At 36.3% G+C, this 12,201-nt stretch overlaps 2 protein-coding genes across 3 annotated transcripts; both read left to right on the top strand.

Moving 5' to 3' along the window:
* The first annotated feature begins 4,335 nt into the window (after positions 1-4,335).
* LOC113343726 (DEAD-box ATP-dependent RNA helicase 22-like) lies at positions 4,336-7,930 on the top strand. 2 transcript variants are annotated; one of them, XM_026587856.1, is made up of 8 exons: positions 4,336-4,861; positions 4,970-5,272; positions 5,351-5,473; positions 5,561-6,072; positions 6,493-6,805; positions 7,214-7,366; positions 7,444-7,495; positions 7,607-7,930. In XM_026587856.1, exons 1-8 carry the CDS (start codon positions 4,529-4,531, stop codon positions 7,672-7,674), a joined length of 1,857 nt encoding a protein of 618 aa, XP_026443641.1. In that variant the 5' UTR covers positions 4,336-4,528; the 3' UTR covers positions 7,675-7,930. The 2 variants fall into 2 exon arrangements, with proteins under 2 accessions (XP_026443641.1, XP_026443640.1); XM_026587855.1 differs by having other exon boundaries at positions 4,338-4,861; positions 7,604-7,930.
* Positions 7,931-9,547: 1,617 nt separating this feature from the next.
* On the top strand, positions 9,548-11,191 carry LOC113343634 (gibberellin-regulated protein 14-like). The gene is made up of 3 exons (XM_026587756.1): positions 9,548-9,864; positions 10,432-10,720; positions 10,822-11,191. The coding sequence occupies exons 1-3, from the start codon at positions 9,805-9,807 to the stop codon at positions 11,004-11,006; spliced, it is 534 nt and encodes a 177-aa protein (XP_026443541.1). The 5' UTR covers positions 9,548-9,804; the 3' UTR covers positions 11,007-11,191.
* The last annotated feature ends 1,010 nt before the right edge of the window (positions 11,192-12,201 follow it).

The raw sequence follows: 12,201 nt of genomic DNA on the forward strand, positions 1-12,201 counted from the left end.
AAATAAAGCCGCTTGAAAAGATTAGGTTACATTTAATAGAGAGAGATATGATTGGGAAATCCTTCTTCATTAATAAATATTCATTGAAGTAGTATATTCATCTATTCGTCATTAATCATAGATTATCACCAACTGTAGAATAACAAGTACGCTTAGTTATTCTAAAAATTCCTTAAATCACTGGATAACAGGTACGCTTAGTCACCAGATTCTATCTGTCTGAACCACCTTGAGTTACGCTTATAAGATGTAATTCAGTCGAATGCTTTAGGGTTTGTGAATTTAGGTTTGATCCTAGTAGTTAGACTCAGTATGCTCGATTTACTTGCTAGACTTGTGTTTACACGCGATTGCTTTATAAAATCCCTCTGAAAGGCCTCACGTTCTCTAATTTTGTAAGGAATTAATGAACAATTACGGATATCCTAACCCTTACTAGCAATATATTAGATCAACAAATATATCTAGTTGGCCACCTAAATAATCTATCAATCAATCATAAATATTCTTATGAAGAAATCAAAATAGATTCGTATACTAAATCAAATCCTATTTACAACTTAGAACTCATCCTCAATCAATAGGTGTTTAGATACTCATGGATGTAGAAACATCCATGATATACATATAAGAAAAGTAAAGAGATATCGTTACGATTGAAGAACTGCTCTGAAACCCTAACTTTCGTCGCTCCATCTATAGTTTATCCTCTCCAAGACTTAAAATTTATTGATACCCTTCTGCATGGCCTGATACCTCTTTATATAGGTTTACTTGCTTGTCCTTCAAGTATCTAAGTCGGTTAAGGAACCCGACCCTAAGCTATGAAAGAACGGCATAAAAGATAATTCGTGAATTTTGGCCTTCATGGTACCCTCCTTTAAAAAAGTATACATGGATTTTTTTAGTATGTGTACCAGGTATGCATACCCTCCAGTTCATGAAATTCAGAGTTACGAAGGTACACATACCCAGTACGCGTACCCTACTGTAGACGTCAATATTCGATAAGCTTGTTTTTCCCATAACTTCTTCGTCCGAACTCGGAATGACCTCATTATTTTTGCGTTATTTTTGTAATTGAATTCTATTCAAGATGGTGATAAGAAATCCTGAATTTGAATGAGTTAATCTTGGTCTTTGGGTCATCCCTTGATTTTGAGCATCTTTGCTCCGTTTCGTCCCATTTCTTCCACTTCTCTCCGACTTGGGCACTTGGGTACTTGGAATACTTTTATTTTTAGGTCTTTTTAGCACTTTGTATCTTTTTTTTTTTTGATGATTCACCCAATAGAGAAAAATAAGAGAAAACAAGAGTAATAACAAGAATACATGCAAGAATAATAGCTAAAACAAGTATGTAATTGGCACTAAAATTATATGAATTAATTATGCACTTATCATTTATCCATCTATTTTCCCAGATGTGAATTTTTTGACTATTTCCCACATTCCATCTGTAGTATTTCTGTGTATTGGCCGCTCATACCAATATACCTTTCCAAATCCAATAATCTATAACTTTTGGTTTAGTGCTCATTCTAATAACCTCCTGGTCCTCATAGTGAGTGAATTTTATGGTTGAGAACCATAGATAGTCTGGTTCAGAAATGAGCGTTGATGTTATTTTAGTTATCATAGCACTATTTGAAGAGATCCAAATTTCTAAATCTTAGAGCACCCAACTCTTTTGGCTTGAAAACAGAGTCCCAAGCAATGTAATATAATCCCTTCGATTTCTCAAGATCCTTATTCCAGAAAAAATCCTTTTGAATTTTATTTCTGTCCTTACAGGTGGCTTTTGGAAGTTTGAATCAATTCATCTGATAAGTGCTGGAAGTTGATGTGACAGAATTTATCATTGTAGCTTTGCCTCTTGTACACAGAGTTTCACCTTTTCACCCAGCAAATATGAACTTAAGCTTGTCAACACATGGCTTGAAAGATGGAATTTTGCTTTTGTTCGTGAAGAGAGGTGAGCCTAGGTACTTGTGCTTGAAATCAATCTTCTGAACCTACATGTAGTTATTAATGTTACCAGCAACATCTGGAGTAGTATTCTTGCTAAAGAAAATTCCTGACTTAGAAAAATTGACCATTTGGCATGAGGAGTTCCTGAAATCACCGACGACCTGCACCAAATTCTTCCATTCTTCCATATTAGCTTTACAAAAGACCATATAATCATCAACAAATACGAGATGACTTGTGGAGGAGCTTGCAGACAGAGTTTGGTCCCATGAATAAATACCACATGTTCAACATTTATTAGACTTCTAGACAGGGCTTCCATACATAAGAGGAAAAGATGGGAAGATAGGGGATCTCCTTGTCTACCATTCACCAAAACTGCTAAGTTGGTGGTGGATATACATCAAAGTGATGAAGAAGTATCAACTAGTGGTGATGGTTAAGAGTGGTTAAAGGAGTGATGAAGTGATGGTCTTCCCCTAGTATAGCGGACACGAATCTACCATTACATTCACGATCTTCATCTCTTTATCCCTTCACTACCTGCACTACTTACAAGGAAACGACGTGTGACCCTTATATAAATAGACTCCTATGTTTATTCAGAAAAACAGAACAAACTTACCATTCTCAGGCTCTGATGTTTCATAATTTGACAACCTTATACAAAAAAAATCATTCACCAATGATTTCCTCAACTTTCACTGCTTTCCCTCCACTAAGATCAATCCATCTTCTATCCTTGTATCCGAAGAAAAATGTGAACGACCATTTTCTTGATTGAAGCTCGTTTTGCACAATTTTGATCCTCGAACCTTAAAAAATGTACTTCGACAGTACATTGTTTACCCTATAACCAAATTTTAGATACAAACACCTAATTTTGTTAACCATTATGTAATCCAGGACCAACTTGGCCTGACCTTTACCCTAGAACCAAATTTTAGATCCACCCTAATTTTGTTAACCATTAATGTAGGAAATACCTAATAATCCTAGAAATAATATAATAGGATGAGTCTAGTCCAGTTGACCCAGTCAACTGTTTGTTTGGTCCTTTTTTAAAATATAAATTATTGTTTGGTCCTGTAAATTATGGTTTGGTCCTGGGATGACATCATGGATGATGTAAATGTCGTCTTGTAGTGACAGAAATATCCTTTTGGGACCATTACATCATCCATGACGTCACCGTATGACATATATACTCAATTATGGAGAGAGAATAAATATATTTCAGATTTACTTTCTCTCACCTCCATATTTTCAGATCTAGTTTCTCTCTCCATTTTTTTTATGCTGCTGTAAACAATGAAGATTTGTGTAAGTTATAGGGTTTTGATTTTTGCAAAGATGATGGTTACGACTTGCAGAGATGAAGATGATGAAGAACGACGATTTTTTTTTGGGTTTTCTTCTTTGTTTGCTACTGCTGCTGTTGAGTATGATGATGAAGACGCTGGAGATTTTTAGTTTTCGTCAACTGTTGTTCTTGCTGAAGATGTAAACGATTTGTGAAGTTTCTCTGCTACATATGTTTGAAGATGAGATGAACTCGTGTTGAAGATTAGATAAACTCGTGTTTCAGATCTGGCTGATTTAAGTTTCGGATATGTGTTTCATTTTTTCATCTTTTTTCTTCTTGTTTGATTTGTTCATCTTTTTCTTCTTGTTTGATGTTTACTGCTTGTGTTGAATATGAAGATGAATATGGTGTTTGTTGCTCGTGTTGGTGATGAACTTTGTTGAAGAATCTTGATTTTGATGTTTTGCTGTTGTTGAAATCGATGAAGATTTGTGTTGAGTTCATTTCTGGAATGAACTCTGTTTTTTTAGGTTTTTATATGGAGTTCATTTCTGGAATGAACTCTGTTTTTCTAGGTTTTTATATGGAGTTCATTTCTGGAATGAATTCTGGTTTTTTTAGGTTTTTATATGGAGTTCATTTCTGGAATGAACTCTGGTTTATATGTTTTCTGGAATGAACTCTGGTTTATATGGAGTTCATTTCTGGAATGAACTCTGGTTTATATGTTTTCTGAAAAAATAAGTAGAAATTAACAGGAGTTCATTTTGACGAATGAACTGCTACAAGAAAATAAGTAAAAATTAACACGGAAGAATAATTTTGTCTGTTTTATATTTTTAATTATTATGGACAAACAGTGAAGGCGTTTTTTCCAAAGAACTAAACAGACATAGAATCACCTAAAAAGGACCAAACAATATTTTTTTTCCAAATGTAATCTAGGACCAACTTGGCCTCACCTTTCATCGTGTACTAAATTTAAGTAGAGTTTAATAAAAAGTACTCCGTAGTTTGGTTTTAACAAAAAAAAACATCGTAAAACTGTACCTTCCGCTGTTCTGTCATCTGTGGATTCAATGTTAAACACTGATAACGGCTCAAGGCATACTGAGATAACAGGCCCATACACTGGACGACCTTATCATCTCCAGGGGCAAAACTTTCAAGAAAATCAGTCATCATTTTTGCTTCCCGAATCATAAACCCAGCCCTAACCCGTAATAAGAATTGATAATCAATCAATCAAAAATGAGAATGATGATGATATATCGTCAATCTTCAATCCTTCATAGTTGTAGTAGACTATCAGCATATACTTCTTCTTCTTCATCATCATTTCTCTCACCTATTAAACCATCTTCAGTTCAATCCCTAATTTGGCTAAAACCTTCTCGCAGACGCATTAGAGCTTATGCAACATCTTCATCAGCTTTAGCTCAAGACGTAGACAGGAAGAGGAAAAATGATAACAGTAGCAGTTTCTTTGCTGATGATTCAATTTCATGGACTTCTCTTGGTGTTTCTGAACAACTTTCTAATGCCTTAAACAGCATTGGTCTTCAAAACCCCTCTTTAATTCAGGTAAATGAATCAAAATCGAATCTTTTAGCTGCACCTTACAGATTTTTGTAATTGGAGATTTGGGTTTTGATACATTTTTGTTACTTTTTTTGGTTTTTGATATTGTAGGCTGCTTGTATACCATTGATACATTCAGGAAATGATGTAGTTGTTGCAGCTGAAACTGGTAGTGGCAAAACACATGGGTATTTAGTTCCATTGATTAATAACTTACTCAAGTCTGATTTATCCGATGATGATTCGGTGTCGGGTACTAGTGATTTGAATCATGGAGCTCCTCGGTTTGGTAAATTTTCGCTTGTTCTGTGTCCTAATGTGATGTTGTGTGAACAAGTAACAAAGATGGCAAATAGTTTGGTTGGTGATTCCGGTGAACCCCTATTAAGAGTTGCAGCTGTGTGTGGGCGACAGGTAAATAAAAAAATTCATTGTTTTACTCGTTTTAATGTCTGTGTTTAGTATCTTACTTTGAGAGGGATGTTATTGTAGGGATGGCCAGTTGCTCCACCAGATATTATTGTATCAACGCCAGCTGCTCTTTTGAATTATCTTTTTGCGATTGATCCTGATAGGCGACGTCGTACTGATTTTGTTCGTGGACTGAAATATGTGGTAAAGTTTTTTTTTTGAGTTAACTTGATAGGTTGTTTCAAATGTATTACAGTCTATGGTACTCAATTTACATGTAATGTATTGCAGGTGTTTGATGAAGCAGATATGTTGCTTTGTGGAAGTTTTCAGAATCAGGTTATCCGGCTAATACATATGTTTCGGTTTGAGGAGAAGGTATTGTCGAGGGCGAAAAGTGCTCAAATATCAAATTCGGCAGAATTGAATGCTGAATCTTTATCACTTCCCGAGTATGACGATGAGGCTGAGGATGAGGAATTGAAAGCAGCATTCGATTCTAAAGAGGATGAAGGCACTGAGGATGAAGACGGGGAGGAGGAAGATGCCGAGGTTGGAGGTGCTGACGTTGAAGTTGCTGAGGGCAGTGGTATCCTTAAGGTTTCGAAGGAAATTGGAGCTGGGTCGAGCAGAACAAGAGACTGGAGAAGGGCTAGAAAGATTTATGAGCGCAGCAAGCAATACATATTTGTTGCAGCTACCCTTCCTGCAAACGGCAAGCAGATGGCTGGTGGAGTATTGAAGCGTTTGTTTCCAGATGCCAGTTGGGTTAGTGGAAATTATCTACATTGTAATAACCCCAGGTACCTCACCCTTGAAATTTGTTTTTCAGACGTTCTTCTTTAGATCTATTTGTGGTTATATTTATCACATGATTTTGTGCAGTAGAATTGGCAATTTTATTTTTGATTTGCATCTGATATTGTGAACTTAATTTGAAAATGTGGCAACTAAAGGGTCAATCGTTCCTGGCCCTCAGTTGTAACCCCTCCCATAGTGGTAATCTTCTTGCGGATTAATGTTTGTCTAATGCTGGAACCGCAAGTTCAAGATTAAGAAAACATTGCAGCCTGATTATCTGATCAAATTCTTGATCCAGTTTTTTGCCACAAACCTTTTCTCATCTTACTGTTTGAGATTATTGCATGCCAATGTACTGCATCAACTGTGATATATTAAGATGAATCATATAATCATCTTGATTGTTTTATGTGTGACTTCAGACTGGAGCAGAGGTGGATTCAAGTTACAGTTGATACTCAAGTAGATGAGCTCATAAATGCTGTTAAGCAAGGTTTACAGCAAGACAATGGGATTAGTCGGACTATGGTGTTTGCAAATACTGTTGAAGCTGTTGAGTCAGTGGCTAAGATATTGTTGAGAGTTGGTATTGAGTGCTTTTTTTACCACAGTAGCTGCTCTTTAGAAGTACGTACTAAGAATCTGACTGATTTCCAAGAAAAAGGTGGTGTTCTTGTGTGTACTGATGCTGCTGCACGCGGTCTAGACATCCCAAATATTTCACATGTTATCCAGGTAAGTCTTCTGAATATGTCAACTTCGGTGGTCTCTTATACATTTTCTTCATATAGTGTGAAAACTTTAAATGACGTGCAACAGTGTAGGCTTAGCTGTTGACTCTGGTCTCTGTGTGTGTATGGTTGTTCAATACATACCATTCTTGACACGTTAATGCTGTTAGCTTAAAGCTTAGTAGTTGTTTTGGGGAAAGTCGTTAGTATCTCGTTGTAAATTTCTGTAGTATACCACCCTCACATTTACTTCGCAACTCTATGACTTCTATAATAATTATGTAGGATGCAATCTTGTTTGGATTAATAACTTGGAAAGTTTCATACTGAGTTGTTTAGGCTGACACATGATGGGCCACCTACTGCATATTTCCAGGGGATTTTACTAATGGGATATATTTGTTTATTGAAGGCGGAGTTTGCGTCATCTGCTGTGGATTTCTTGCACAGAATTGGCCGTACTGCAAGGGCAGGGGAAGCTGGACTTGTCACAAGCTTGTACACGAGATCCAACAGGGATCTTGTTGATGCAGTGCGTCAAGCAGGGAAAACAGGTCAACCTGTGGTAAGTTCTTGAACAGTTTTTCCTACTTTATATTAAAAGCTCAAGTTTGTAAATAACCCGGTGACCATGTTTTGCAGGAAAAAGCATTCAGCAGGAAGAGAGGTTTTCGAAATAAGCTGAAAAAACAAGGTAGTATTTACATCTTCATTTCCTACTACCATTTCAATAACAGGGAAGAATGATTTTGTTTAAGAAGATGAAAATAGAAAACTGACTTTTCTTTACCCATTCTTTTAGCAGGTTTAAGGAGATTGGATGATGCATCATCCGTTCAAAACAATAGGTCTATTCATGCATTAATGCAGTGAGTTTTAAATTGTTTAACACTTCTATTTTTCAGCAATGTAAATATAGTCTATATCAATTTCTTTTCTGAACAAAAATGCATTTTTAGCACCGTGTTGTAGATGTATTCAATATAAACAAATGTATTATTAATCTGATATGGAAACATATTACTGTGTGGGTTATGAATGGAAAGTGAAGAAAGACGACTAGTTAATTCCCTCCAAATATGTATACGTGATAGTGAGCAATATATTTTTTAGAGGCTTTTATGTTTCAGTCATCTCTTCTCTCTCTGAGAATTGTATTCTTGTCGACACTTTGCAATTCTGTGCATTTTCTTTTTTAACCATTCTTTTTATTTTTAATTTAGCTTACGTATTGAATGATGTAACCTCGGATACCTGCATATGTATTTTTTTGAATCCTGAATATACCTCCATATGCTCATTTAGTTCACTCTAGCTTTTATGCAGGTCGATCACATGAACTGCCTATGTATTTATTACATATTTTCAGGAATAAATCTTGCTTGGATGTAGCTCTCAGTCACATGATTTCTGATTCTCTGCGAGATGAATGTCAGACAACCTTTGCATTATCCACCTTCCTCAAATCCCACTCAGCATAGATAAGTTTATTTTTCACAACACCCCTTCCTCATATCCCACTTAGTTTACATAAGTTTAATTCCATTTTATTCCAGTTTAGCTCGTCTTACTCTCCAGTCTCACTCTTTACTGCCTAGTTTTTATTGCATTACGCGCTTTAACGTTTACGTTAAGTAAACTACAGCATGTGATAAAGTACGGAGTTATTCCAAGTTGCACTCTAGAATTGAAACCCAAGAAGATGCTACGAGGAAAAACACACCAATGAAAAGCTGTCGAATCAGGGACAATCGAGATGCTGTAATCGAATTACAGACATTTTTAAAAATATAAAAATCGTTAACAGCTGCCAATAAAAACATAAACACGAATTAATTGTAACCTAATTATTCCAACTTATCTGTTTCGAAAAGAATTATTCCATTTTACTAAAGTTTTCTGCTTATCTTTATTTGTTCGATAAATTTTGACTCTTGTCTAGCATTTGTGAAAGTGCACAATCACATGCAAATGCGAGTCAATGGAGAATCTTACTGGTAAGATAAATCTTCACTTAATTAGTATTCCATGCATGGGATTTGTAACCTAGCTGGTAATTTACCACAAAAATTAACATTTTATTGACAAGCACCGTGAAATGATAGCTGGCGGTCGTGAATGTGGTGAAGAGTGCAGTCTCTTGGTCCAACATTAGAGGATACAGTGTGCATAGGAATGGTTAGCTAGCAATACAAGTTAACTATCGGTGGGTTGAGAGTTGAGACCTAATGGTGAACATAACAAATATCAATTCTATCACCATCTCAACACGCTTACTAGTAGCAGCTGGCTTGCATTGTGTCCTCCTCTTCGAAAATCAAAAACTTTTTCCCAAACACAATTCGATGCATCGAATGGGACATTAAAAAGCATCTTTGTGTCCCAAGGAAATTAAAATTGCCTATCATGCATAAAACACAACATGTTCGAATTAAAAAAAATCAATGACGGTCAATAAAATATCAAAGAGCGAGTGATTATACGCAGCTCAGCTGTATTCGAATTTGTGCGACTTAAGCTCATGTGAGTGTCGTTTGCTGTACATCAATGGATCATATTTCATTGGAGAAATATTGGCATTACAACCAGGTTGAAGTTGTATGGATATATGTCCAGCTACAAATGAACAGAAGTCCAATTCATGCTAATTAATAAATTTAGCAGAGAAAGTAGTTGGTCATAACTCAGTAAGAGTGGATATCAATAATAATTCTAGAGAGAGGGGAGTGACAGAGTGAAAAGACTAAAGAGTCAAGTATAGCATATGTACAGACAAGAGACTAGTGGTAGAAACCCTAACAACTACTACTGTGTGAAGCGAAGCTGTCTCTATAATTGAGTACTGAAGAACCCTTTAAGCTTTATCTCCCTCTATGCTTTACTATTTCCTTTCACTATAAATCTAACCTTGGGGTTTCTCATTTCTCATTGCTAACTTCATCACTTTCTCATTGATCAAGTAAGTAGCTAGATACAAGTTCTTGGATCAAAGTTTTTAGCACTATGGCTTTGAAAGTTGCTTTGATCTTCTTGGTTGTCTCTTTGCTTGCGGTTTTTACTTTGGTATGCTACTCTAACTCTCTCTATAAATTCATCCCTAAATTAGTTAATGCAACTAAAACTTAATGTATGAACTGGTGTAGGTCTTACTATCTCAGCTCAGTAATTGGTTTACTCAGTATGCAACTTACCTTTCTCGCATGCTTAGGATCTGATTCCTCGAACGCCTAGGTGTTTTTAAGTTCCCTTATTTTTGGATCAAATACAAATTTTTCTACTAGATAGTAATGGAAACAACATTTTTAATTAGGAAGGAGCATAAACCTTAAACCCCTGCATTTTGAGAAGCTGGATTTTCCAATTATTTTTACTTTTCTATAAAGGAACATATTTGTTTTTTTTTGTTTTGAATAAAGCTATATGAAACATTTGTCCATTAGAATCTTGTAAGATGCCTTCACTTTAATCATGTTGCACTTGCTCATGCCCAACATGCTCTGACATTACTAGTGGATTCATCAAAAATTACTTGGTTTTATTTTCAATCTTGGGTTTACATATTTGTAATCCGGAAAGAAAAAAAAATGTAAACAAAATTTACATCATCTCTTGATTGAATTTGTTAATCAGGGTGCCGATAATGTCGGGACGAAAACTGCCTCAGGTAAGACTACAGTTCCACCAGTAGCACCAGTTAAGGCACCAGTTCCAGCACCAGTCAAGCTTCCAGCTCCAGCACCAATTAAGGTTCCAGCTCCAGTTAAGGTTCCATCTCCAACACCAGTGAAGGCACCAGCTCCAGCACCAATTAAGGTTCCAACTCCAGCACCAGTCACGATTCCAGCTCCAGTACCAGTTAAGGTTCCATCTCCAGCACCAGTGAAGGCACCAGCTCCAGCACCATTGACATATCCTGCAGGTAACATTATTCAAGCCCTACTAATTTGTTACTTTGCGAAACCTTATATTCATAAAATATGAATAAATGACTAATCAAGGGTGTGTTTGGTTTTCCATTAGCTTGCCCGGCATTATGTGTCGATCGGTGCGCAGCTCATTCGAGGAAAAATGTGTGCAAGAGGGCTTGTGAAACTTGTTGTGCACGTTGCAAATGTGTTCCACTTGGTACATCTGGTAACTACGGAACCTGCGGAAAATGCTACTTTGAACAGAAAACTCATGGTGGTGCACGCAAATGCCCTTAATTTATCGATCCATCAATCATTCTAGTTTATTGTTAATTTGTTCTTATAAATTCACTTATTGCATTAATATGTATTTCTTTAATTAGTAGTTTTCAATGTGTACGATTATCTAGAGAGGGAATGTAATGGGTTCTATTTTCGGAACACAGTATTGATAATATTACTACTATTTATTTTGGGTTTAATCTTGCATATCAATTGGAGAAAGAACAGTATGAACCCGACATGAAGGTCCCTAATTTTTCACTTGGTTGACTATGGAATTCTGGGTACAAGGGTATGGTTCCAGTATGCAACTTCCAAGAAGGTAGAAAAGATTGTATAAAGAAAATGTTGCTCCCCAGTGTTGAAAGGGACAAAGAGTGGGCTGGAACTTAAAGAATGGCAAACTCAGCAAACTTAAAATAGTCAAAAGATACTATAAAATAGTGGTACGATGGTTTCAGCCTTTCAGGTGAGACATTAATACCGATCTGAATCTAGCACACACACACGTAAGGTTTACCACTACGTGCCACCGCACCGCCCAACCGTAGGCATTTATCAGCGCGGCAACAGGAGCTTGACAACAAGATCTGCAACAGCAACATTAATTAACCATTGAATCGATATAGATCTCAGAGTAAGCCCGTAGGGATTTTTTTTTCTAACAAAGGAACAACCATGTATTGAACAGAAACATTTCTTACATCATGGCACATGTAAGGAACAGATGGATGAAACCACCGTTCCACGCATAAATTACGCTTACGAGCTGCTTAGCTATTGCGTTTGCAGCATTATTACAAGCTCCATACACAAAAGTACAAGACTGCACACGATTAATGTTCCATAAGTTTACACATTTTTCTCAGTAAAAGTGAACTCTGATACGACAAAGAGTAGATTGTTGTTGTAAGAAAGAATAGATTCCTAGATTGTCAGTTTCAAAAATAACATGAGACCAACCATTTGTTGCTGCCAGTTGCATAGCCTCCACATAGCCCAGGCTTCTGCTTGTTGGATATTGCTAGCTCTCCTTAATGCTCCCCTTCCCATGACATATGCTTTTGCGGAGTTCCGAAGTATAATTCCAATAATAGCTAAAAGTGAACTAGAATTATAAGAAGCACCAAAATTAATTTTCAAAAACTGCATAGGAGGAGGTTCCCAAATATGTTGTAAGATATGAATATGGGAATTATTATAAGTAAAA

Source organism: Papaver somniferum, unplaced genomic scaffold (genome assembly GCF_003573695.1).
Source record: "Papaver somniferum cultivar HN1 unplaced genomic scaffold, ASM357369v1 unplaced-scaffold_65, whole genome shotgun sequence".
In the NCBI taxonomy this organism is placed as follows: domain Eukaryota; kingdom Viridiplantae; phylum Streptophyta; class Magnoliopsida; order Ranunculales; family Papaveraceae; genus Papaver; species Papaver somniferum.

What these genes read in the sequence shown, in the direction of transcription:
- LOC113343634 (XM_026587756.1), top strand. Translation starts at nt 9,805, where the DNA reads ATGGCTTTGAAAGTTGCTTTGATCTTCTTGGTTGTCTCTTTGCTTGCG. An exon ending in TGCTTGCGGTTTTTACTTTG is followed by an intron (nt 9,865 to 10,431) that starts GTATGCTACTCT and finishes TTTGTTAATCAG; the next exon opens with GGTGCCGATAATGTCGGGAC. An exon ending in ACCATTGACATATCCTGCAG is followed by an intron (nt 10,721 to 10,821) that starts GTAACATTATTC and finishes GTTTTCCATTAG; the next exon opens with CTTGCCCGGCATTATGTGTC.
- LOC113343726 (XM_026587855.1), top strand. Translation starts at nt 4,529, where the DNA reads ATGAGAATGATGATGATATATCGTCAATCTTCAATCCTTCATAGTTGT. An exon ending in CAGCTGTGTGTGGGCGACAG is followed by an intron (nt 5,273 to 5,350) that starts GTAAATAAAAAA and finishes ATGTTATTGTAG; the next exon opens with GGATGGCCAGTTGCTCCACC. An exon ending in TTCGTGGACTGAAATATGTG is followed by an intron (nt 5,474 to 5,560) that starts GTAAAGTTTTTT and finishes AATGTATTGCAG; the next exon opens with GTGTTTGATGAAGCAGATAT.